This window comes from Bos indicus, chromosome 3, assembly GCF_029378745.1.
Source record: "Bos indicus isolate NIAB-ARS_2022 breed Sahiwal x Tharparkar chromosome 3, NIAB-ARS_B.indTharparkar_mat_pri_1.0, whole genome shotgun sequence".
NCBI lineage: Eukaryota > Metazoa > Chordata > Mammalia > Artiodactyla > Bovidae > Bos > Bos indicus.
Window position 1 is genome coordinate 111,022,570 of NC_091762.1, and position 26,883 is coordinate 111,049,452.

At 52.6% G+C, this 26,883-nt stretch overlaps 1 protein-coding gene across 4 annotated transcripts in view; it reads left to right on the forward strand.

Moving 5' to 3' along the window:
* The first annotated feature begins 479 nt into the window (after nt 1–479).
* Nucleotides 480–26,883, forward strand: part of DLGAP3 (DLG associated protein 3) — a 61,839-nt gene continuing 35,435 nt past the window's right edge. Inside the window, exons 1-4 of one of the 4 annotated variants that reach the window (XM_070786881.1) lie at nt 4,197–4,308; nt 4,545–4,653; nt 22,239–22,321; nt 23,728–24,885. In XM_070786881.1, coding sequence (XP_070642982.1) covers nt 23,779–24,885 — 1,107 coding nt within the window. In that variant the 5' untranslated portion in view covers nt 4,197–4,308; nt 4,545–4,653; nt 22,239–22,321; nt 23,728–23,778. Of the gene's footprint in view, nt 584–4,196; nt 4,309–4,396; nt 4,654–22,238; nt 22,322–23,727; nt 24,886–26,883 lie in introns of those variants that run through there. The other 3 variants (XM_070786879.1, XM_070786882.1, XM_070786880.1) reach the window with 3 other exon arrangements.

Below are 26,883 nucleotides of genomic sequence, written 5' to 3' on the forward strand. Positions count from 1 at the left end.
ACTCTTTCCCCAAGCGCCCGTCTCTGGGCTTCGGACCTGTGCCTAGGCGGCCGTGCGTGACCGTGACACTGTGTGTGCCCGTTCCTGGGTCCCCAGCGGACGCGGACCCGGTGGTCCCCGGGGAGGGGGAGCTTATTCGCACCCCCGCCTGGGCCTCCCAGCGCCGTCGCTCAGCCTCCCCTAGGCGGGCGCTCCTCGGAGACCTGGGCGGCCGTCCGCTGGCGGCGACCTCGGCCCTCCTGGGTCCCGTGCGGGGGCGGGGAGCTCGGCCCCCTCCCTCTCGCCGGCTCCGGGCCCGGCAGCCCTGCGCGGGGGCGGGGGCGGGGGCGGAGCGCGCGGGCGGGATCCCCCCGCCTCCCCTTCCTGGTCCCCGGGAAATCCAGCCTCCGTGGCTTGGCCACCTCCCGCTCCCGCGCCCGCTGCCGCTCGGCGCTCGCTCGGGGCTCCGCAGCCGGCGCGGCCCCTCTGCCGGGGGCTCCGCAGTGCCGGGCCCCGTCCCTGCCCGCCCGCCCGCCGCCGCCGCAGCGCCCCCGGCCCGGACCGCCGGCACCATGTAACCCGGCCGGAGCCCGAGCCGGGCCAGGTAAGCCGCGGGGAGGGGTCGGGACCGGGCCGCGCGCGCCGCGCCCTCTGCAGCGCCCCCCAGCCTCGGCCTGGCTGCGGCCCCGGCGCCGCCCACGCCCCGGGCTCCGGCGGCCTCGGCTCCCGGTCCGGGGATGGGGGAAGGCTGGGCCTCCTCCGCCGCCCCCGCCCGGGCCTGGCTGTCGGCGGGCCTGACCAGAGGGACGGCTGGGAGACCACGAGGAGCGGGGACCGGCTCTTGGGGAGAGCCGCGGGGCTACCAGCCCCGGCCCAGCCCCGGGCCGGCTGAGGCTTGGGTCTGAGCGGGAGTAGCCAGCAGGGTGGTGGGGGGAAGTGGAGGTTTCAGGGAGATCCGGAGAGAAGTTTTCCTCTGCAGGTGTGTGAGTGTGAGTGCATGTCACTGTGTCTGTGATGAGCGTGTGTGTCACCGTGTGGGTCTGTGGGTGGCTGTGTGTGCCAGTGAGTGTATGCAGCGAGAGTGTGCGTGTGTCATTGTGGGTGAGTGTGTGCGTGTCCGTGGGTGTATGCAGTGTGAGTATGGAGGGTGTTCCCGTGTATGTATCTGTGAACATGTGTGTGAGTGTGTGTGTTGTCACCGTGTGTGCTTGGGGGGGGTCCTCTGAGTGTGTATGTGAACAGATGTGTGTGTGCTGGTGTGACTGTTTCCGAGAGTGGGTTCGGGTATCCGTGGCCTGCGTGAATGTGTGTGTGTGTGGTTGGGGGGTGCGTGCTGTGTGAGAATGTATCTGAGCTGGGTTCATTCGAAATCACGCACACCTAGGCTTTGTCCCCTCCTCCCCCAGGGGATGCCTGGTGAGGTGCTGGGGATGGGACAGAGAGATGGGACTTTTCTGAGGTCAGATCAAACCCCTTCCCCTGGGACTCCTCACCCCACTCAGGCAAGAGCTGCATGGCACTTTCCACCTTGGTTCCCACCTTCACCTACCCCAGGGGGTACCCTCTGTGATGCTACTGGTTGTGTTCTAGTTGGACACTGAGGCCCCTGGGGGTTGTGGGGTGGGGGTGCAGCTGGAGTGTATGTGCCTGTGTGTGCTTCTCCTTCTTGAGGTCTGGAACCTGTGTCACCCCAGTGATGTTTCACCAAGGGCCCTTTAGCGCCACGGGCTCAGGAGGCCAGGTGGAGGCTTCTGTCCTGTTCTTAGTCATCAGAGCAGGTGGCTGTCTCTAGACTCCCAAGTCCTCAATTTCTAAGTTCTGGGTCATTGGTTCAGCCCACTGACTCCAGGTGGGTCTGTGCAAAAGCTCTTTGAAGTAATAATAATTTAAGAGACAATGTCCTTGTATCAGTTCAGGGCTTTTGAAAAATGCTCCCCTCTCAACTCTTTCTCTTCTTCCCAACAGCCCCAGGAAACAGGCAGGGCAGGTTAAGTCATATGAAATTACCAATATTCAACTGTCTTTGCTTTTTACCTACAAAAACAGCAATTTCATGTGGTTCAACCTAATATAATGCCCACTTACAGATGAGGATGTTGAGGCTTGAGAGTTGAATTGCATTCCCCACAATCACACACTGCTAGTTACAGGTTCAGAAAGACTCCAACCCGGGTCTTTTGCTGACCCAAAGAGCTGGGTTGGGCCAAGGTTAGAGAGTGGTACTCCCTGGTGTGCTCTCTCTGACCCTGGTGGCACTGCCCTCCACCTCCGCCCAGCATTCCCTGAGTGCTGAGGCTACTTCTGCACCCAGCTGCCAAGGCCTAGCTGGGAGAGAGGGGGAGAAGAGAGGAGGGAGGGGTGGGAGAGGCTTCGTGAGTTGGCAGTGAATCAGGGTCTAAAAAGGGAGCTGGGAGGGCTAGGGTGGCAGGTGTTTCTAAAAGGAACACGAACATAGGATGAACAGCCTCAGATACACCCCCGCACCCCCCACCCCCCACTGCCCCACTGATCTGGCAGGCAGTGCCCACTGCATTTAATGCCAGGGGGCTCATGTCCAAGGAGTGAGCTTATATGTAGTTACAGAATGATGGCCAGGGGAGGAAACTTAGAATTGACTTGGTCCAATCTCTTAATTACAAAGTGAGGAGACTGAAGCCCAGAGAAGGGAGAGGACTTGCCCAAGGTCACACAGCAAACTTGTGGGTTCCTAGCTATCTTAGCCCAGGAACTTTCCAAACTTCCATGTTGCTTTCCATTCCTGGAAACCCCCACTCCCACCTTTTGCTCCTTAAAACAGAGCCGAGGGGATTTGGGGAAAAGAAGCAAAGACTCAATAACCCTAAGGCTATAGACCCTTTGACCTGGGACCCCTTTCCAAAGAGAAGGAGTTAACAGATGTTCCTAAAAATGGGGATTCCTAGCCATACCCACCACTGAGGTAGGCCATGGCATCTCTTAATTCTTGCCAGTGAGGGGCTGAAACTGCTGCAGGCCAGACTCCCAGACTTTCTTCTGTGGCAGCAGCTGGCTGCTACCTGGCAGCTCACATCATCTCTCTCCAGTTGATGTTGGAACCTGGGCTGGCTGAGCTCCATTTTGCTTCATACCATCCAGTTTCTGATGCATTTTTTTGGCCTGATAGTTCCTTATTTTATAGGTTTATAGGTTCCAGTTAGGTAGAGAAGCTTCTGGGGCTTGTCTGATTTTGCAGGGTTTGTGGTTACTCTTAAACTCTTTCTGATTAAACTTTCCCAGAGTCTCGGGTAAATGATAAAGAAAAGTGTTCCCATTTTATAGGTGGGAAAATCAAAATTCATAGAAGAGCCTCCTATTTGTTCGTTTTTTCTAGTAATCTACTAATATCAGTAGAAGAGATTCTTTTGAGTGAGGGGACAGAGGAGCAAATGACAACAGAAGCTTTTGTCTAGAGGGACTTCTACAGACCCCTTCCAGTATCTTACCAGCCCCATGGTCAGGAAACCTTTCCAGAGTCTGATGTCATTCCCACTTGGTAGATTCAAAGCTTTGTCTCTCAGTGGGGGGTGGAAGAACAGCTGCGTACCCTCCACTCTACAAGCGCTATGTCTTGATTCCCTCTTCCCCCCCCCAGCCCCCCAGTCTGAAGGCTGCTGGCTCAGCGGGCCTCCTGCTGTCTGGGGAGTCTGGGTTTGAGCTGGGGTGAGGTGGTGGCAACATCGTTATGGTAACGAGCTGCCAGCTCATCGTTGCTAATAACTTGTCAAGTCCCTGGGCTCAAATGCAGCATGCCTTCCCACCATCCCTTCTCCCCATGTCACAGAAAGAAAAAGTGAGGCTTTGAGGGAGGGGCCTGTGAATAAGGGAGTCTGGGGAGGTGGGTGGCCTTGTCCTTGGGACTGTAGCTGGGGAGCTGTGGGGAGGTTGCTTGGGGACTGGTTTACACATATGATTATATAAGTTTGCATATGATTGCAGGGGCTGTTACATGTGCATATCCTGAAAACATACTTGTAGAAACCTGTACATGCTAGCTGACATGTTCATGTACCTTTACACAGCAGCCCACATGCAAACATGCCTCCAGCATCAGAACATGCTTGTGCATGAATACTGCCTCTACCATCTGAACATAAGGCACCCAAGAAATCTGGGTTTGTGGGGGTGTCCAGGTATGTGGGTGGGGATCTGATCTTTTTCTGATGCTGTTTCAAAGTGTCTTGTTAACAAAGGGACAGAATGGTCCCAGAGTTCCTTCTTCCTTCCAGTCAAGAGCTCAGAATGGAAATGACCTGGGGATGGTGTGAGCACCCAGCTCTCCAAGGCTCCTGCCTCTATCCCCTTTGAGCTCAGGTATCCCCTGCCCTCCTCACTCTCTGTTCTTTCTCATCCTCTCCTCTTCCTGTGTGTAAATATTAAAGAGCTGAGCCTGCAGGGCTGATGTAGACATGGGGAGAGAATGAAATTAAAAAGGATTCCCTCGCCCCTATCCTGACATCCCCACCCTGCAGTCCCCCGCTCTTGCCTCCTCCCCTCTTCCTTCTCCCCTCCCCTCACTCAGTGCTTCCACATATCTTTCCTCCCCCCAGTCCAGATGGGAGCTGGCTCTTTCAGAAAGGGGGCTCAGAACAGGGTGTGGGGAGCTACCTGTCTCTGCCTCCCCCCACCACATCTGCCTGCAGGGCTGGGAGCCCCCACGTGAGTATTTCTTTTATTTTTGGGGGTGGTGGTTGAGAAGGAAAGTGGTTTTAGAACCAGCTGTGAGTGGCGTTGAGAGGCTCAGGGCTGAAAGGAGGTGGGTGGGGTCCTCTCTCTAGGCTCACTCAGGGAAGTCTCGTGTCTGGGTTTCTTTCCTTTCTTTGGACACAGAGAGAAAGGAGGAGTACCAGGTGCCTCCGGTGGATGGGAGCGAGTGTGGGAGGGGCATGGGAGAGGGGCTTCTGTACTAAAGAGGGTGTATAGTGGGGTAAGCCTTTCGTTTCTGGCATCCTGCCTTTCTGGCAATGGGGCCACAGAGTGGCTGGGAGCTGTCCCAGGTGCTGAATTTGACTCGGTAGGATTTGCTGCTTTGGAACTGTCCTGAGTATTGAATGGGGCTGCACTGGGGGACCGGTGATGGGCAGAGTTGAGGGCTCACTAGAAAAATTCTTCCAAATGACCCACTTTCCAAGGACAGAGTCCTTGGATGGACAGATAGATTTTGGGGTCCTTCCTCTGGCCTTAGGCCTCACTGTTCTTAATAGTATTTGGGAAAGGGACCCCTCTTTTCCTGTTTCAGTTCCTCCTCCCCTTTCTAAAACTACCATATGGTTAGTGTGCGGGTATGGCTAGATGATGATGTTTCTGCTGTGAGCTCTCTTCTCCTGGATAGTTTTTAGTGCAATAAGCTTGGGGGTACTGACATCAGCCTTTCTCCTACTGGGTCCCAGAAGTTCAGGCTCAAGGCAGATCTGAATTAAGAGGGTTCAGGTTTTGCTGGTTTAGGCCTGGGTTGGGTAGAGCTCAGGAGTTCTGGGTAATTATACCATGTAGCATACCCCTGCCCATTATACTTTTGAATTCGGGAAAGAGGCAGTGAAATACTCTGCAAGACTGTCTCATGTTTTGCCCAGCCCAGCCACAGCTCAGAGCAGCATTTGAGAGAGACTTTTGTTGGGGAGGAAGGTTTCCAAGCAAAGGACTCAAGGAGTGGGTGGGGTTGTTCAGTGCCATGGAGCAGAGAAGGAGGAGGCTACTAGTGATGGGGCAATGGGAAAAGAGGAAAATATGGGGGAGAAAAAAACTACTCAAATTGGGGGATTGGGGTTCTGGATTTCAATCCTCATCTTCTTTGTAAATCTTTTCCCCACTAACTTAGGGTCAGGATCATCTCAGTTTTCTGGGTTCTTATGCTCCATCTTTGTAAATCTGAAGGGAATAGAGCAAGGATTTATTTCTCTGGGTCCCTTCTCTTGTCATCCCAGGGGGATGAGAGCCAAATGTCAGGACATGCAGATGAGACTGGGGGGGAACAACAGGCAGGAGTGGATGATGGCAGCTTCACCTCCCATCCCCAGGAGAACAATCAAATATTCAAATGGCATCCTTCTTGAGGGGAGAGGAAGGAGAAAGTTTCTGGATGCTGGGCAAAAAATGGATGTGGCAGGGAGTTCAAGAAAAAAGGGGAGGCAGTTAGGGACCCCAAACGGAACCAGTTCTAACCTTTCCAGATGTGACTTCTGGTTAATAAGGAGCCCCTCACCCATCATGTTTTTCCTGTAACTCGTCAAGATGATTCTTCTCTGGTTGCTTGGGAGGAGCTGAGTTTTCCTGTGCTGTGGGTGCTGGGAGGTGGTGGGTGTGGGTGTGGGTGCCTGTTTGGGGAGGGGAGGTGTTTGTGCTCTACTCAGCTCTCTTGGTTACATAACAGCTTTGATAAGACTTTACTTTGGAGCTGCTGCTACTGCCTGAAGCAGTCACCCCTCCACCCCCACATGGAATGTTGGATGTCCACCCCCTTCTCCCTGGCCCCTTGGAGAGTCTTGCTACATTCACGATCTAGTGTTCCAGCAGCTGCTTTCCTGCTGGGAGGGGTCTTCAGTTTGCTTCCCTGCTCCCTAACCAGCTCCTGCTCTCTAAATAGTTGCTTCTTTTAGTCTTGTGAGCCCAGGTTACCCCCACTCTTTACATTTTTAAGCCTCCAGGGGTGGGAGGGTTTCACCGGACATCATGAAGCTGCCCTCTAGGGAAGAAGAGAGGTATTCCAAGAAGTTTTAGTGCCCAGAGACAATGTTTGTACTGTTCTTTTCTCTGCCCCAATAGCTGTTTTGGAATCTGGGAGCTGTGGGCCATACCCAGAGGGGCTGGGAGGAAGAACCCTGGCCTTAATATTTTCCCTTCATTTCTCCTTTTAGAATTAAAAAGTTTTAGATATATGGGAGTGAGGGCTGCCTTTTGGGTAGAAAAAGGTGCTCCTAGTCTGAGGTGCACTTGCTTCATGTTCCCTGCCTCCCAGGTTGTCTGTGGAAATACTGATTATTCCAGGCATGAGACAAGTGGATAACAAAGCCCTTTTTTGGAATGACATTTTTTTTTTTTTTCTGTGAGTGGGTAGAAATGGAGTATGTCCAGGAGTAGGGCATATCTTATTGATAATACGAACAACTTTCCAGAAGGAACTAGGAGACTGGCAAGAGGAGAGAGCAAATGCAAGCTTGTGGTGTCACTTGGAGAGAAGATGGACTTCCGGCTTTGTGCATAGGATAGAAAAGCCAGAGGAGAGGCTGGGTGTTTCTGCTCTTCCGGTGCCTGTGCATGTGTATTTCTGCCTGTGAGTGTGTATGTGACTGCGTGTATGTCCATACGTAAGTGTGAGAGTGCTGTATGAATGTGTACGAACACATTTGTGAGTTTGCATAGACACATGTGTATAGATATGTAGGAGTCTATGTATGCATCAGGGTATACATGTGACTATAAAGGCAATTACCTAATTAAACCTGTGGGGGTGGGGTGCTCACTCAACCGTATGTATATGTCAATGTAAGTGTGCACGTGAGCGTGTACGTGGCAGCACATGAATTAACAGCATATGAATATATGTATATAAGTTGTCATCCGCGTGAATAGATGTGACAGAAAGGATGAAAGAGAGAGATTCTGACTGAACACTGGGGCCGTTCAAAAGTTGTTTTCACACATGCTTGAACTCGATCCACTCTGATGCCTGTAGCTCTTCTCCAAAAATCAGGCTCCTTGAGGTCTCTCAAATTATCTTTCATGGGGCCTCACTCTTCCTCACCACCATCCGTATGAAGGAAGTTTGCAGAGGAGAAACCTGTTTAGGCCTTGGGGACAGCTGAGTAAGGGAGCTGAGCTCAAGGCTGATCAAATGCTATGGTGCCCAGGAGTGTATACAGGGAAAGAGTTTGAGAACTTGAACGTGAACATTACTACTGAGGTTTCAAGAATCAAACAGGACAGTCTGGGCTCAGTGGATGAAAGGGGCAGGGATTTTATGGAGGTCCACGTGTGTGTATCAGCCTGTGCACACATGTATATGTGTTTGTGTAGATGTATATGTGTACATCACTTGTCTTTGCCTTAATATGCATAACTCAACATAAATGCACTTTCTAATGTGTACATATGAAAAAATCTACAGGAATATACCTACCAAAAGAGGGATTTGTTGATGTAAACATACATGCTAATGCTCATATGTATATAGACAGAATATGCAAAATATGTATGCACTTACTAACTATGGAGGCATTTGCTAAAACTGAGCTTCCCAGGTGGTGCTAGTAGTAAAGAATTCAGGTGACTTAAGAGATGCAGGTTCGATCCCTGGGTCAGGAACATTCCCTGGACAAGGGCATGGCAACCTACTTCAGTATTCTTGCCTGGGGAATACCATGGACAGAGGAGCCTGGGGGGCTACAGTCCATGGGTCGCAAACAGTAAAGCATGATTGAAGCAAATTGACGTGCATGTGTGTCCTAACATTGGCCCGATGGCAACCCATGACCTCACTCACCCAGGTTAACCACAGCTTACGAAGAGTCCCTCTTCTACCACATGTGCCTCACATTCATCCATTCATTCAGCCAGTGTTTGTCTCATGCCTGTGTTGAGCCATGTACTGTGCCGGACACTGGGAATGGTCCTCGACCTCAGGTAACTTACAGTCTAGACCTGGATCCAAGAAAGGAGAGTGTTCAGGAAAGCAGGAGGACAGATGTATTCATGGGGGCTAAGGAGTGGGGGCAGTCTGTGGAGGGCTTGGTCAGTTCCGGAGTGTGAAAGGGAGGGCCTCAGTAAAGGATCCATAGAAGAGGAGGCCATTGAGCCAAGGCTTGAACAGCTATTCACCAGGTGGGCAACTTTAGAGAAAGGTGTTTCAGTGACAGGAAATGTCCCAACTGGTCTCCCTACCTCCTCCCTTGCCAGCCCCTCCTCCAGAGAGCTTTCCCATGAAAGCAGCCAGCCTAAGACAGTGTTAGTTGCTCAGTCATGTTGTATTCTTTACGACCCTGTAGACTGTAGCCTGCCAGGCTCCTCTGTCTATGGACTTCTCCAGGTGAGAATACTGGAGTGGATAGCTATTCCCTTCTCCAGGGGATCTTCCTGACCCAGGGATTGAACCCAGGTCTCCTGCATTGCAGGCAGATTCTTCACCGTCTGAGCCAGTGGGGAAGCAGAATCATGCCTTTCCCATGGCTTTCCATCTCACTCAGAGTGAAATCCTGAGTGCTTGCTTAGTAGGTCCTGAGTGACAGAAGTGCTGTGTGTAAAGTAGCCTCTGGTGACCTTCCTGATTTCAAGTTCCTTCCCTGCAAGTGCTTCCTTTCGGTTCCACAAAGATGCTGAGCTGAGCACAGCCTCATCTCAGGGCTGCTGCTTTCCCCTCAGCCTGAAGCGCTCTCCCCCCAGGTACCCACGTGACTTACTCCTTCATTTGATTCAAGTCTTCGCTCAAAAGTCACTTTTTTGGAGAGGCCTCCCCCACAGTCTATCTTAAATAGCCCCCTTGTCATGCTGTCCTCTCACCTCAAGAAAAAAATTTCAGCACTTACCACCTCCATTATTTCATGCATTTGCTCAGCATCTCCTTTTCCACTAGGATATAAACTTCATGAGAATGGAGCATGAAGAGATCTGGTGTTGCTTCGGCACCCACTGTGTTCCGAGAAGTGCCTGGCTCAGAGGCACCCACTACACACAGATCTTAGGTACATCACAGTGGCAGGCAGTGAGGAGAGTGGATCGGGCCGGGCCGAGATACAAGGTGGGGAGACCAGTTAGGAACCGGCTGGAAGAGCTTTGGTGGAAATTTAGGGTGAGGGCAGCCTGATGGGGAACATCAGGAGAGGAGGTGGCGAAAGGGAGACACAGTGTACACGACACACGCATGCATGCACATGCACACGTAGGCCCACGTGTGCACACGTATTACAGTTAAGCCAGTCATAACTACTGTCGTAGTCAAAGAAAGCTAAGGGAGAAAGTAAAAACGTCTTTATATGTTAATATGGTATGGATGCCATGAGCACTGAGTGACAAGCTGGACACCCTCCAGCTAACCCTGGATGATGCTCTCCACACATCTGCCTGCCTCTGTCAACCAGGCTCAAAGGACTGCCAGGCAGGTTCTGCCATCTATGGGGTCGCACAGAGTCCGACACGACTGAAGCGACTTAGCAGCAGCAGCAGCAGCAGCAGCAGCAGCAGGGCTTCTGCCTCAGCAAACAAGGGTAGGGTCCTGGGTCCTAGCAGGGAAAGGGTCTTCAGACATCAGAGTCACAGAGACTTAGAGACAAGTGGGGGAGGCACGTGGACCCTGAGAGGGGTGCTCAGAGGCAGCGACCTTTGGCTGGGCCCAGACTTCCTGAGGCCAGATGTGGTGGGAGGCAGGACAGCATCCTCAGAGGGCATCCACTGGGTGGCCCCCATCTTTCCCCGCCCCTCCTCCTCTCCCTGCTCCTCTCTGGTCCTTTTTCCTAGTAGGGTGGCTGCTGTGACCGCAAGTATGGATTTCGGAGTGAGCGGTTCCCGCCTGCCCCAGGGTGTGCGAGTTCAGGGATATGGGGACACCCAAGGAATGGAGAGCCAATTTCTAGGACAGACTGGGGGTTTGGTGGTAGGGGAGGAGTCTCTCTGAGAGTCTCAGCTTGGTTTGATTTCCTCCCTAAGGAGAGAGCAGGGAGACTTGAGCTTCGGTTGCAGAAAGAGGCACTGAGGTTAGCCCTCAGGCAGGCCCATTCAGCGTCTAGGGTGAAGCGACGGAAACTTAGTACCTGGGGGAAGCTTGGAGGCCGGCGGGTGAGAAACGGAGGAAGAGGTGGGAGCGTGGGGCAGCCCCTCCGGCGCCGCCCCCTGACTCCTAGGGGCCGGGGATGGGCGGGGATGAAGGCCTCAAGTCCTCTTTGAGAGCTCCTCCCCGAGACCCCCAAGCCTGCATCTGGGTTGCTTCCTTTCCAAGAGCTAGAGACCCGTCGGGCTTCTGGGGTGTGTGACAGGGGACTTCTGCCAATCTCTGCTCGCCTCTGGACCAGGGGCGGGGGCGCTGCCGCCGCTCCCCTCCCACCTGGGCTCTGAGCATGGGGGTTGGGCCGAGACAGCCGCCAGAGCCGCCCACCTGCCCGCGGTGTCATGGCAACGACTCTGCCCACGTGGACGTTGAAGAAAGGGAGAAGAGAAGCGAGGAGACACCACACAGACAGGAGGATGGGAGGGGGCTCCTCTAGGTCCTGCCTGCCTGAGCGCCCCCCGACCCCTCCGGTTGGACCCAGGGCCCCTAGCGTAGGGTGAGACTTGTGCTCCCGGCCTGGCTTCAGAGGATGCATGTCCTTGGGCGTCCTGAATGATGATGACCTTGGCCTCCTGTACCGGGGGCCGCAGTGGGGTCCTGGGGGGGAGGGGGAGCTTTGGCAGGTGCCGACCTCTCCTTCTCGCCCCACCCCACAAGGGATGGTGCCTGGGGCTGAGGGGATGAGAGCCCGACCTACTTCTCCATTTTCTCCCTATTTTTCAAAAGGAAAATGACCCACTTTTCAGCCAATCAGACTGGGGCCTGTTCCCAGGCTCGTTCCCTGAGCCCCCCTGCCCAGGCCTCTGCTCCTTCCTCAGCCTGTTAGTCACGTGCTGGCCCCTCTTCCTGAGGGAAGCAGGCCGCACCTGTGTGGAGGGCCCTTCCCCGCCCTCTGCGCCAGGCTGGGGAAGGGCCTGTTCCAGGGGTGGCCGGGGCCTGACTGATTCTGCATCAGTGCCCCTTTGGGCAGTCGATCACCATGGATGACGATGGTCCTGGGCACTTTGAATGTTCTGTCCCCCATCCCCTCACTCTCCTAAGATCCACACCCTGGAGAGACAGGAAGGGCTCTGGGGCTGGTGGGAGAAGGTCATACCCCCCTCTCATTCTGTATGAGTGGGTGCTGATGGGCCATCTTCCCAAGCTGCTCCATTTTCACATGGAAAGGGAGGGCTGGCAGCCCTGGAGAACCATGGCTGCTTGTCTGCCTTCTAAAGAACCCTCCTAGAGGGTTCTGTCTAGGCCTCTCTTCCCAAGCCCCTCCTCCTCTCTAGGATATTGGTCTGGGCCTGAGAGCCCCCTCCCTCCCTCAGCTATATTGGCTTGGGCTGGCTTGGGGGGTGATTAGGGATTTAATTATTTAGTTTCTCCAGCTCAGTAGATTAATTCCATCCATCACAGGCAGGCTGAGCCATCTCCCCATCTTAGGGCTGCCTGGCCAACCCCAGAGGGAGGCAGCATCATTGCTCACCTGGGCCCAGTATTAGATCTGGGAACAATGGATAAAGTTCTTGTTGGGGGAGGATTTGATGTATGACATTGAGCAGACGTGGGTGCTTAAGCGATGTGAGATGAACATGGGTATGTTGTATGGGGATAAATGTGAACATGTATGTGAGGTTTTGTGTCTGTGAAGCTTCCGTGTGCATAAGCATCCATGTCCTTTGGATGAAAATGCACATGTGTGAACCCTTGTGGGAACAAGTCTGTATGTATGTGTGCACATTATGTGACAGTGACTAGTTATTTGAGGACAAATGCCATGTGAGTTGTGTTGGATGAGTCTGCATGGCTGTGTAAGCTGCCTCTGGAGAACACACGTGTTAAATTGTGAATAAACATTCTTGGGGCCATGGATGCCCATGTGCAAGGGGAGGGATGGCGAGGGTGGAGATTTCCTGAGGCTGAGTGATGAGTCAGGGCACACTGGGAGTCCACTTGGTGATCTCATCAGACCAGTTTGGTCAGAGAGATGCTCCTTCAGATGTGCCAGGGCTTGATCTCCTAGTGGTTGAGAGTGTCAGGCCAGGACCAGATCCATATTCAAATCCTCTACCACCTGTGTGACTTTGGGCAATTTTTACATTTCTCAGCCTCAATCTCCTCATCTGTAAAATGGGAGTAATAATGGCACCTACTGCAAAGGATGGTTTTGAGGACTACACAAAAAAGTACACTCAGCACTTGACACAGTGCCTGCTCAGTTGTAGACATTCAGTGAGTTGAGCCTTAGGCTTTGGAGTTGAAAGGTGCCAGAGGTTGTGTGATCTGAAATGTGTTCTGTGCTTCAGTGCATCCTATACCATCCTCCAAGGTGGTTCTCCAATCTCCGCTTATATGCCTCCCTGGACAGGATACTCCCAGCTCTTCAGGAAACCCACATCATACTGGACCAGCCCTGTCTGCTACAGAGTTCTGGTCCAGCTGCAGGGAGTCATTTCCCTCATGCCTTCTCCCATTTCTCACCCTATTTCTATGCCCCAGCAGATGGGTACTACAATGGCTCAATTACTAACCTGAACTTATTGAGCATCTAGTCTATGCCAGATTTTGTTTATACAGAGATAAAGCAGATGGATCCTGGTTTTTAAGGAGCTCACACCCTGCAAACACATTTTTATCCTACTGTGTTGAAGTATGGGACCTTAGAGAAGGTAGCGACTGCTATGCCCTGGGGTTGATAAGGTGGGCAAGCTTAGGTGAGGTTTCTTGGAAGAGAGGGTGCCTGAACTGCATCGGAGGCAAAGGTAGGGGGACAGGCTTTCCATATGGAAGAATCCTACAGTCTGTGCTGACTCCTCTCCCCATTCTCTCTCCTGTTGTGGTCCTGGCTCCTGCTAAGCCCAGGAATCTAGAGAAGAGAGCAGAGGTTAAGATACCCTGGATGCTGGGGGAGGACCAGGCAGAGCTGAGGAGTGAGAGGTGCCACCTCATGAACCTGGCTGTTAACCAACCAGCCAGCCCTCATGGGACCCAGCTCTGTGCTTGAATCCTTTGTGGGAGAGGCCTGGAGGAGACAGCAGGCAGCCCCTGTCCCAACTCACACAGAGAGCCTGCAGGGCAGTGTGCCAGCCCAGGAGGCAGGCTTCGTGAGGGAACAAGACCTGTGGGCCAGGGAGTAGGACAGGCCACAGGCCTGACCTGGCTGAGAAACTGCTGCCCAGTGGACCCTTGCCATAGACTGGGGATTCTGCCTGTTGTTTTCTGATAGCAGGCTCAAGGCTGGCAGCATTCTGGAGCCCAGGGCAGCAACAGCCCAAGTCCCACCAAACACATACAAATAAAAGAAGACACTAAGGTGCTGAAGTCAGAAGTAGCCAACATGTGGAAACACATGTGCTAGTTGCCTTGGACGGATCAACTTGAGTACTCATTGCTGCAACTTAGGAGGTAGGTTTTGTTAGCCCTGCTTTACAGATGACAGAATTGAGACCTGTGGTCATGCAGGTAGGCTGAGAGAAAATGGTTGGAAGCAGATGATTGTCTTCGCAATACCCAGCAAAACGTCACTCTGGACTTGCCCTCCCAGATCCTTGGAGCTGGAAGAGAGACCATTAGCCCTGGCTGCAGGAGTTGCTGGGGTCTACAGATCAAGGGCCTCTGGTTCCCTCAGATGCCATCATCTTTGACCACTGGGGCTGCTCTGCTGTCTTCAGCATCTCCAGGGGTGGGAGGTCTTCAAAAAGAACCCAGGCAAACAGAAGGTCCTGGGTGAAACATGGAACAAGTGAGTTTTCAGTTGTGGATCCCTGGTCCAGATCTGAGTCAGGTGTGGCTCCAGCCTCTGCTGGAGGCTGAGAAATCCTCTCAAAGGCCCTGCTTCCAAATCTCACTGGTTCTCGCAGTTTCTCCCTGGTTGTCAGGAGCTAACTCTCAGCGCTGTGCTGTTTTACCTGCATGACCTTAATACTCATGACATTGTGGTGAGAAGGGACCTATGCTTGCTCCCATTTGAAAAGTGAAGACACTGAACTAGAGGGAGAGGTCCAGAGACTTCCTTAAGGCTTCATGTCTAGTAACCGGTGGACCCTGGAGGCCCAGGACCCACAGGCTGTCTCGCTAGCTATCCCTGACCAGGGTCCTATAGGATTCTAATCCTGGTGGTCTGTCTCTCAGTGGTGGACTGGGATGTCTTCCCCAAAACAGGCAGGTAGAAGGGGGAGCATAGGCAGGCAGACCCTCCTGAGGACTGATCAGTTGACAAAAAGGGAAGAATGGGCCCAAAGCAGTTGACCATGGCTGCGGCTAGGGGGTGAGGCGTGAGACTGAGCAGCCTGAACTGTATCGCTTATTGCCTTTGACAGCCCTGAAAAAGCCTGAACTTTGCTTCTGGCACCTCTTGGCCACATGGCTTCTGCTGGGAGAGGAGCTGGAGCCCAGATTGTCTGGAAGAAGAGAGCAATTTGGGGCTGGGAGATTCCCCTCCTCTTCCCCCTCACTGCCTTCCTTGAAGGCAAAGGGGGCACATCTGGAGAGCCCCAGACGTGGCTGAAAAAGGACTATCCTTACCTGCTAGTTGAGAGGGGCTAGATAAACATGATGAGCAGGGCTGGGTTTGGTGGTGGGATTTCTAATACCACACCCTCCAGAGGCTCTCCAGAGCCCTTAGGGGGAAAGGAGTGGAGGTCCTGTCTGTGGGCTGTTGGGCACAGGAGTAGAGTGGAAAGTGAAGACATGCAGCCATACACTTGATACTTTCTGAACACCTGTTCATGCCAGGCATTGTTCTAGACACTCAGAGTACCACAGCACGTGACAGACAAAGTCCCTGCCCCGCTGGGGCTTTTATTCTGCTATGGGGAGACATACTATAAACATGGGCTAGATAAAGAAAATAATTTCAAAGAGCGATAGCCCTATGAAGGCAATGGAAACAGGTGATGTGGAGCATTCCTGGGGGAGGGAGCTCGACTTCAGCTAGTGAGTGGTCAGGGAAGGCTTCTCGGAGCTGAGACCTGAAAGATCAGACAGAAGAAGCCATGGGAATATCTGGGGCAGAGTGTTCCAGCAGAGAGAACATCAAGTATAAAGCCCCCTGAGGTGGGATTTTCAAAGAGATTATAGGTAGTATGGGTTATTCACAGGCTGAGCACCGTCTGATGGGTCAGGAGATGGATTTAGCCTTTGGATCTTCCCGTGTCACAAGTGTTTTGGAGCAGTAAGCCCATTTTCTGTAAAATTCCTACCCTAAACCCCCAGGAGGAGTTCATTAAATAAAGTAATAAAAGTGAATGGAAAAGATCCCAACCCTCCCTCTTATTCTGTTCACCCTTCCTTCTTTCCACTTTTTGGGGCAGTGAGGGGAAGAGAACGTTTTTCTCGGGTCCAAAGGGTGGAGGTTGGGCAGAAGCCATGCGGAGTCTTCAGCGACAAATCTGGGGAGTGAGGTGAAGAGAGGCCAGGGGCGAGGAAACCAGCCCAGCAGCAGAGATCCTGCCCAAGAGAGCGGAACAAAGCCAGTGCTGAAATGGTCAAGGGGGCTCAGACAGCCCTGGATGCAGGAGAAGGTGGGGGGCCAGAGGAGGAAGGCCCATCAGTGAGCATGGGGTACAGGTCAGAGGCTCTGTGTCAGGGCTCCCCAGTAGCTGGCCCCTTCACAGTGGACAAAACAGCCTCAGCCTCCAAGCTGCTGTCAGGATAGGGGGTGGAGGAGGACTGGAAAGGGAAACTGAGGCAGAATTCTGGCCATTCTGGTTAGGCTGACCCAGGGAAGGAGAAGAAAGCCTGAAGCTCTGAGGTCCTCCACCCACAGCCATGGAAGAGCCCAGGCCTACGGCAGTGAGCTGAGTTCCAGGCCTAAGTTGCTGTAAGTTCTGCTGTATTGGAACTGGTATGGGGATGACCTCAGAGGCTCAGTGTGAGGGGACTAGAGAAGGCTGATCCCCAGCCAGAGAGCAACCGTACCCTTTGCTGCCATCTGGACCATCATGTCCAGTGTGTACCTCTTCCAGACAGCTTCTTGGGGGAAGGCATGAAGCAGTTAATACTTGCTTTTTTGAAATCTTTAACCCAAATCATCACTTTGTGTTCACCTCTGAGACACTGGCCTTTGTCAAAGGCTCCTTGATCCTTGAGGGTGCAGGTGTGGATGATTTTGAGGAAGAACTGCCTTTTTCTTTTTTTTTAAATATGTATTTAATTATTTGACTGCACGAGGTCTCACTTGCAGCATGCAGAGCTTTTTTAGTTGCAGCATGGGAACTCTTAATTGTGGCATGTGGGATCTAGTTCCCTGACCAAGGATTGACCCTGGGCCACCCGCACTGGAAGTGAGGAATCTTAGTCACTGGACCACCAGGGAAGTCTCAGAACTGGTTTTTTTTTTTTTTTTTCCCTATAGAATACTTTTGGTCTTATACAATTGTCCCAGAGAGATTAAGTGACCTACTCAAGGTCACACTGTAAACCCATGGAGGAAGTTTAAAAAATGAAAATACAAATACCTATCGCTCCTTTATTGAGGATTCACCATGTGCCAGGCACAGTATTATATGCTTTACCTGGTTGACCCTCACAGCCTTCATAGCTTTCTGATAACTCTAATTGTACAAAGAGAAAATAGGCTGAACGAGGCGAACCATCTGCCCAGGTACATACAGCTAGCGAGTGAATGGAAAGGGATTTGAACCCAGAGAGTCTGACAACAGAGGCTATACCAGGAACTACTTTGATGCAGGAAATCCAGGAGTCACCTAGGTCTCAAGAAAGGAAAATCAGCTGGCTTGACCAAGCAGGGCCCTGGGGGAGAGGAAAAGAAAGCACCGTGACTCTTTTCCTCTGCAGCCCTTTTCCTTCCTCCATTTTCCATTCTTTTTCTGGAAGGTAATTGCTTGGGGCAGTGACAACCTCCTGGCGAATTACACAGCTGGTTTCCCAGTGAGATTTGTAACAACAACCCCGCCAGCCTGGCAGCCCCAGCAAGTTCCGGTTTAAGAAACTAATTGCTGGATTGTGTAGTTGGTGCTAAATTGGGTAATTTCTTGGTGACGGCATGTGTGCCACTTCTTCCAATCCCAGAAAGATGTGAGTTGCATCAGAGAATGTGTCACACATGGCACCCTCCTATTTCCCAGCCAGCCACAGGCGATCGCAAGAGTGGCTGCTTCCCTGGGCCCAGAAGTTCACCCCCTGGGCAGCTCGCTGTGTCCTGGGGAAGTAGGTAGATGCTTTGGTGCCATATAATGGGGGAAAGTAACACCAGCACCCAGAGTTGTCTGAGGGCTTCAGGGAGCCTCCTCTATTCTCTACTCGTTTGACCTTGGACTTGGGACAAATTCAGTACTCACCACACAGGGGAAAGGGCTAAACCACACTCTGGTTACCTCTGAAGAGTGTGGTATGTGTGAGGTTCTTAGTTTTGTGTTTCCCTTTTTTAAAAAAACAAATCCATTACTGCGTTCCTTCAGAACGGTGTTTAATCAGTTTGGCTTCCCTGGGCAGCAGCATGGGAAGGAGAAAAGCTAAGGCATTGGAGTGAGGCTATGCTGGGTTTCACTTCTGGGTTTGCCACCGACTGTGTAGTCTTGGGACTGTCTGTTAGGCCCTCCCAGCCTCAGTTTCTTCTCCTGCAAATTGTGGGGTGGGGTAATATCTATCCCTTGGCATTTCTGTTGTTGTTGTTCAGTTGCTCAGTCATGTCCGACTCTTTGTGACCCCATGAACTGCAGTACGCCAGGCTCCCCTGTCCTCCTCCATCTTCTGGAGTTTGCTCAAGTTCATACCCATTGAATTGGTGATCCCATCTAACCCATCTCATCCTTTGCCGCCCCCTTCTCCTTTTGCCTGCAATCTTTCCCAGCATCAGGGACTTTTCCAAGGAGGCAGTTAAAATGTCATAAGTGAATGGATCTTGTTCTTTGTAGGTTTGCATCCACTTTCCCAACACATGCCATCTGCCAAGCATTGTTCTAGGAATGGGGGAGATAATGCAGTGAATAAGATGGATGGAATTCCTGCACTTTCACGGAGCTTACCTTCTAATGGGAGAGACAGACAGTTTCTGAATCACACAAATTGAAAATGGTAATGATAGAAGAGCTATAGAGGTACACAGTGCCTTGAGAGCAAACAGCAGGGGGATCTGACCTAGTCAGGGAGGCCAGAGAAAGCTTCCCTGAGGAAGCAACAACTGGGCTGAGATCTGAAGGGTGTGTAGGAGTTAGCAAGGCAGAGGTGGATGGGAAAAGCTTTCCAGATGGGAGGGAAATAGGCCCCTTGATGGGAGGGATTGTGGGACTGCAAAAGACCAGCCTGGCTGGAGCAGAGGAAGCAAGTGGGGAGCGTGTTGTGAGAGGATTTTGGAAGCCCAGGAAGGGCCAGAGCCTGCAGGCCTTGTTGGATGGGTTAAGGCATTTTATCCTAAGAACATCAATAAGCCAGTGAAGAGTTTTAAGCAGGGAAGTGACATGATCAGATTTGTGTTTCCAAATGACCATTTGGAGGGGAACTGGGTAAGAATGGAGGCAGGGAGACCATTTAGGAGGCTTATGCAGACATCCAGGCAGGAGATGATGTTCTGAGGTAGTTAGATTAGGTAGCAGCACTTTCTGCTGCAAATACAGAAACTCTGGCCAACAGCGGTTTAAATAAAGAGGACTTTATTCCTTCCTGCGTTTAGGCCTGGAGGAAGGCGACTGCTTCTGTTGGTTCCCTGGCTCGATGACTCCAGGGCCGGCATTTCTGTGATTCTCTATGCCTTGCTCTCATGGTGGCAAGACAGCTGCCCTGGGTCCAGGCATTGTGATTGTATTCAAGCTGAAAAGAAAGGAAGGATGGTACTGGCGAGTCCTGCCCCTTTTATTATAAAGGCAAAATCTTTCCCAGAGACTCTCGTCAGATTTTTTTATGTATATATTATTATCGAAATGTGAATCATGTGACTTCTAGGTACAAGGGAGTCTGGGAAAGGGGAAAGGAAGTTGAGAATGAGTTTTGGCCAGTCGGCCCACAGTGATTTGGTAGATATGGAAATAAGTGGGCAGATCTATTTTTAGGAAACAAAATCCATAGGACATGGTGATGGATTGAATTATTAGTCCCCTCCTTGCTTGTTTTTCCTTCTTATTGATTATGTTTAGTAATGGGGAGGCAGCAGAAGGAATGTGATGGTAATCGTGAGATATAGGAGGAAGTTTATATAATTAAATCTATATCAATTAAATCATCTCTTTAAGAAATCCAGAAATCGGATAGCTTCCTTTTCTCTCAGTAATTTGAATTTGATTGTTTTGTGTAGTATTTGGACATTGGGGATTTTGGAAATCCAGAATGAGGGCTTCACATGGGGGACTATATTGCTTAATCTTTAGAGTTTATAGCGTGGTTTCATGTACGTTGTATCACTTGATACTAAAATCCTTGGAGATAGGTGAGCAGGTATCATTAGGCTTCGAGAGGGTGGGTCACCAGGTCTCAGGGTGGTCTGAGGGTTTGTGGTGTCAGGGTTTGTGCTTTTTCTCCACTAGCAAGTACTACCCCATAGGACATGGGAAAGGGAGTTGGGAGTGCTTTGTCTGGAGAGAAATAAATACAGGGCACATCTCCTCTGAGACTAGAGCTGGGGGAACACGGTGCATGCGTGTGTGCTAAGTCGCTTCAGTTGTGTTCGATTCTTTGCAACCCTACGGACTAGAGCCTGCCAGGCTCCTCTGTCCATGGGATTCTCCAGCAAAAATACTGGAGTAGGTCGCCATGCCCTCCTCCGGGTGTGGGGGAGAACATGGATTGATGCTAAAGAGACTGAGTTTGATGAGATCTTGATGAAGGCTCGGTGGCTGGCAGCAGCACCTGTGTAGTGATGGGGGGCGTGGGAAACCATTGGTGTGGCCATTCCCAGGCTTGATGTGGCCACAGACAAAGCAAACGGGGTGGTCTGGGTTTCTGCCAAACTAGCCTTTTGTGCTGTGAGTCTCAGACATGGGTCCTGCTTGGGGAAGGAAGAGGAGGACTGTGCCATGGATGAAAGACCAAGCTATCAAAGCATCTTTCCAAGGTGGAGAGATGCTTCTCGGTGCTTTTCCAATAACTACTTGAGAGGCCATTTTGGTCTGAAGTCCCCTCTGCTTCCCCAGAGAGGGGTAAAGGTGGAGAAGAATTGCCATCTGGAGGTAGGCGGTTGATATCTGTAAGGTTACCCCAGTTCCCCCTCCTGGCAGGGTAAGCAACAGCCTCTCCAGCTCAGGCCATAGGGTGGGCCAGAGGCTGGACAGGCCCTCCCCTCCCCTCTATGGAAGATTCCCAGGAGACTTCACAATCTTCCTCATTGTCTCACATCCCTCAGGGTCAGGAAGTTCTTCTTGTTGTCTGACTGTGTCTCTTCCACTACTATTAATCATGTCCGCAAAGCTAGCTCTTCTTCCTGACATCCCTGTGTCTAATAATGGCATCATTAGTCTTCCAGTCACGGCTCCTGCGAACTTCAGAGTCGTCTTCCTTTCTGACTCTCTCCCATCTCTTCCCAGGGTTTTCCAAACCTCAAATGTCTGCTGGAACTCTCTCATCCCACCCCTCAAAATTGCTTATTTCCCACCTCCTCTGCCTTTGTGCATGCTCTTGCCTTCACTGGGAATTCCATCTCCCTTACACACAGCCATCTTGTTCTCCATCTCAAGCAAACTCTTCTCTGGGAAGTCTTCCTCGGTTTCCCTCTACTGGATCTGCTCTTGCCCTCATCTTAACTGGCCTAACATTTTGGAACCTCTTTCCAGCACGGTCATTTATTCATCTACTTAGTGAACATTTGTTAGGTACCCTCTCTGGGCAAAGCCCCGAGCTGAGTGCTGGAGATCCAGTGAGAAACAGAATTTGGTTCCTACTCTGCAGAAGACCAGATTCTACTTCGGGAGACAGAAACTGAAAGAGACAATTTCAGTGCAATGTGATAGTTGCTTTCATGGGGGAACCCAGGGTATTCTAAAAACGCAATAGAGAGGCATAACCCAGAAAAGTCTTCAAGGGAAGGCGGAGCTTAATCTGAATAAGTGTTAGCCAGGGGAATGTGTTGAGGGGTGGATGAAAGAAGATTCTAGGAGGAGGGAGCAGCTTATGCAAAAATACAGGGACCTAAAATAACCCTCTCATGTGAAAGGTTGGTCCCCCTGTTAGACTATAAGCCTCTTAATGACAGGGACCACTCTTAAATCACCTCTATTCATGTCTCACTCTGAGTCTTGTATGGTAGCTGCTCAACAAATATTTGTGGAATGGAATCATATTTGAGGGCAATGAAAATGCAGTGGCTCAGCACCACGGACAGATCACACAGACACCTGCAGTTGGAGGTAGTCCAACCTGTAAGCTTATTTGCATGCATTTGCATAATGAAGCCAACTTCATTTCCCTGGGGGTCCAGAGGCTCTGCATCATGGGGGATCCAATCAGTCCTGGCTTGGGGGGTTGGGCAGGGAAACTGTCAAGGCCAGAGACTGGTCCTCTGAGGACTCCGGGAGAATCTCTTTTCCTCTTTGCTTACCATCCTTTTCTTTCCGGTTAGGAGCCAGTGGTCCTGAGCCTTCTGAAGTTAGGATTCTGCCTGGCGGTGGAGATCCTGACACCAAGGATGGGACACCCCAGATGGTGAGTGATAGGAGAGTCTGGGGGATAAGGTTCTGAAATCAAAATAAGCTGGGTTTGAATCTTGATGCAAAGTGACTCACCCACTTTACCGGCTTTGTGACCTTACCATTTTGAGCTATTTTCTCATGGGTAGATGTGGATAACATCTACACATAGGATTTCAGGGGGATTAGAGAACATTGAGTATGCACAGTACCCAGTACATGGCAAGTGCTCAGAGATGAACTGTGAGCGGGATCTGGAAGAAGCTTGAACCATGGTGGGTATGGGGAGGCCGTGGTGGGGAGGAGGGGAGGGTGAGCCTTGGAGGGGCTGCTGTCTGGAGTCTTTGAGGCTGTCATCTCCTACAGTCAGCAGATGGCCCAGGAGCCTGGTCTGGGATGAGGGAGGGCGCCGTCTGCCAGCTCCTTGGTCCCCATCCCTCCTGCTGGCACTCCCTCCTGCTGTAGCTCCTGTCCTGGCAGCTCTGGAGTCCTGATTGGAGGCAGTTCTTGCTGAGAGCTGACCTCTCTGTCCTGTAGCCTTGGCAAGCCTGGGATGGGGGCCAGGGCCACTGGTTCCCATGCTTTCCCTCCATCACCTCCCTGCCCTGCCAGCCCACTGTTCCTGGGAGGAGGAACTCCTGGGTTCTAACCCCAGTTTAGGATTCAGATGCTGCCTGGATAGCCAGTGTTCCTCTTTTATGTTTCTCCTCCCTTCATGACCTCTCCTCCACTGAAATGGGGGTGGCGGTAAAAGGCATGGGGGGAATTTCATCAGGGAATACTTGGAACCCAGCAGAGGAGGGAGGAGTCATCTCAGGTTATCCCTTCCTGTCTCAGCCCTGGAGGGGAGGGAGAATGAGCCTCCAGCCAGATGGAAGGAACTGGGTGTGGAAGGAAGGGGAGGGGTTATCCTACAGAATTGTGATGGATATGTAGATTTGGGTCCAATGTTCTCTTTGGTTGTTGCTTCTGGGAGCTGTGACCCAGAGCCCTGGCTCTTCATAGCAGGGGAATTGGGTAGGGATGGGACACAGGTGTGGTGCTGACTCAATTTGCCTCACACCAGCTTGTTAAAAGCTAGTTCACATGATGGCTCGTATGTTTGACTATTGTTTTTATGTCTGTATTGGTATCTTTTTACTTTTGTTTACCTAAGATTTTTTAAAAAAACCCGTTTGGTTGAGGACATTTCCTCTTGGGAATAAGTATTTATCATCTTTGCAGCATTTGATGAATGGTGATAGTACTTTGTGCCCTTGTGAGTGTCTTTGTCTAGTACGACTTTTAAGCCTGTAAGGACAGTACAATTAACCACAACGAACTGATATGCATTACCTAAGCAGTTCTAAGAATACCTGATAAAAGTTTCAGGTCAAGTGGCCTGTTGTTCGATCCTAATCCCATTGCTCCCTATTTTCCCAGGAGGTTCCTGGGGCCTGGCCCCCAGCGCTATGAAGAGCCCTTGCTGAGGCCATGAGGGGTTACCATGGCGACCGAGGCAGCCATCCCCGCCCAGCCCGCTTTGCCGACCAGCAGCATATGGACGTGGGCCCTGCTGCCAGGGCCCCGTACCTGGTGGGCTCCGGGGAGGCCTTCTCCACCGAGCCCCGCTTCTGTGCCCCAAGAGCTGGCCTGGGACACCTTTCTCCTGAAGGGCCCCTGAGCCTGAGTGAGGGGCCATCCATAGGCCCCGAGGGAGGGCCAGGAGGGGCCGGGGTTGGGGGGGGTAGCAGCACCTTCCCCAGGATGTACCCCGGCCAGGGCCCCTTCGACACCTGTGAAGACTGTGTGGGCCACCCGCAGGGCAAGGGTGCCCCCCGCCTGCCTCCCACACTGCTGGACCAGTTTGAAAAGCAGTTGCCAGTTCAACAGGATGGCTTCCACACGCTGCCATACCAGCGGGGTCCGGCAGGGGCTGGGCCCGGGCCTGGGCCGGGGTCTGGCACTGCCCCGGAGGCCCGCAGCGAGAGCCCCAGCCGCATCCGGCACCTGGTCCACTCTGTGCAGAAGCTGTTTGCCAAGTCCCACTCTCTGGAGGCTCCAGGGAAGCGGGACTACAATGGGCCCAAGGCCGAGGGAAGAGGTGGCTCCGGGGGAGACAGCTACCCAGGCCCGAGCTCTGGTGGCCCCCACGCCTCCCACCACCACCATCACCACCACCACCACCACCACCACCAGTCCCGGCATGGCAAGAGGAGTAAGAGCAAGGACCGCAAGGGGGATGGCCGGCACCAGGCCAAGGCCGCGGGCTGGTGGAGCTCCGATGACAACTTGGACAGTGACAGCGGCTTCCTGGCCGGTGGACGGCCCCCTGGGGAGCCCGGGGGTCCCTTCTGCCTGGAGGCTCCGGATGGGTCCTACCGGGACTTGAGCTTCAAGGGGCGCTCGGGGGGGTCAGAAGGCCGCTGTCTTGCCTGCACTGGCATGTCCATGTCACTGGATGGACAATCAGTCAAGCGAAGTGCCTGGCATACCATGATGGTCAGCCAGGGCCGGGATGGATACCCAGGGGCCGGGCCCAGCAAGGGGCTCCTGGGGCCGGAGGCTAAGGCCAAAGCCAGGACTTATCACTATCTGCAGGTGAGGCTTTGGTGGGGGTGGGGAACAGGAGCCTCAGTCCTCACCAGTGTTACCCTGGGGGCTGTGGAAGGGGTTGGATGGGAGCCAGCTCCTCCCATGATGACGGGTCTGCAGGCAGCGGGTTCTTCCCTGCCTCACTGTCTTGGGGACTTCAGTTTCCCCATTTGTGCAGTGAAAGGGCCCTTCTATTTTGATGTATGTCAGTGCCAGGAAGACTTTTCCTCTGCCTGCTGTTTAGGACAAGCTGTGCCGGCCTCTCTCTTGTGAGGCTGGAGGCAGAATGAGGTTGAGGGTGAGCAGTGAACAGGACAGAGTGGGGCTGCCTGCCTGTGCTTCCCCGAGATTGGAGGTCAGCAGTTGGAAAGCAGCTGTCTTGCCCCCAGGCCTTCTCCAGACCTCTTTTCTGCCCAAATCTGGGTGGTCCAGATAGTGTTTGGGTATGAAGGTCAGTTATTTCTAGAATGTGCCTCTGCTGGTATTGTCATTCTGGGGAACCTGCGGTGGGACACCCACGAGGCTGTGGAAGAGCCAGGAACCTGTCCTGTGGGTTTTGCTGAGCTGGGGTGCACACTGAAGTCTGAGCTCCAGACCTAGCAGCGGGCTAGGGCTTCCTGGGAGTGGATGGTGTGGGTGATAACTGGAACACTGTCCCTGTCTTCTTTTACCACCTCTGTGGTGTCTGCAGGTGAGGCTAGGAGCTCTGACCCTTTCTTCTTATGGAGCCTTGGTCCATCCCTCACTGTCCCCTCTCCATCATCCTACAGAGATGGGGTTAGGGGCTCTTCCTGCCATCCACCTTCCTCTTCTCTGCCTCACACTCCTCTCCCACATCCCACTTCTAGAACTTCCAGTTCTTCCAGTTCTAGAAGTCCAGTAGACTTAGGGTTATCCCCCAAACCCACATTTCACATAGTTAATCCACATCCATTCATTCTATGAGTGTTCCCTGGGTGCTGTGAATGCAAAGATGCAGACACAGATGCTGCCTGGAGGAGTTCACAGTTTAACAGTGGGATAGACAAGGCAGCTTCCCTGGTGGCTCAGATGGTAAAGAATCTTCCTGCAATGAAGGCGACCCGGGTTCAGTCCCTGGGTCGGGAAGATCCCTTGGAGGAGGGCATGGCAACCCACTCCAGTATTCTTGCCTGGAGAATCCCCATGGACAGAGGAGCCTAGCAGGCTACAGTCCATGGGGTGGCAAAGAGTCGGGCATGACAGCAACTAAGCACAGCACACAGAGAATAGAGTGCAGGGAGGCGGCGAGAGGAGAGAGCTTTGGGAACCTTGGGAGCCCAGAGGAGACACCTCACCCACTTGGGTGGTGGTGGCCAGGGGCTGCTCAGAGCAGCTTCTAGGAAGAATGTCCCCTGAACAGAGTCGCAGTGGACAAGTTGGAGTTAGTCGCGTGCAGTGTTTCCAGGACTGAGTGTTCCAGGAAGAGGCTGCAGCATTTTCAGAGGCATGGAGAATTGAGCTTGCACATGTCCTTTGGGTATCACTGGCCTGTTTGGTAAGTTGTTCACATGTTAGGGCTCTCCTGGGTGGGGAACTTGCTAAAGCTCAAGGGCCATAGTGGAAGCAGAAGGGGGAGAGAGAGAGAAGGGGAGACTGGAGACTTGTGGGATTCAGGATTGGTCTTGCACTGCCCTCTCCCTGGGTAGGAAGGCTCTCTAAACTGGGAATTGAAGGGTCCAGAAGAAAGGGCTCAGGAGAGAACACCAGCCCTTCTTCTCCCATCCCTGGAGCCTTGCCTCCACTCCGCTGCTCCCTGCTGCTTCTCCAGGGCTGCCCTGACCTCCCTGGGGGCTTCCTTTTTAACATGCACCTCACAGTGTCCTGCAGAGGAGCCGGCAGCTCTGCGGTGGCTATGGAGTGGGAACCCTGCAGAGTGGCAGAGCGTGTCCTGGCTGTCCTGTCACCTCCCTCTGCCTGCCTGTGGCTCCTCTCTGTAGAGTATGGGGAAGGGGAGGCCCTGTCAGGGGCTAGGGTTCCAGGGGA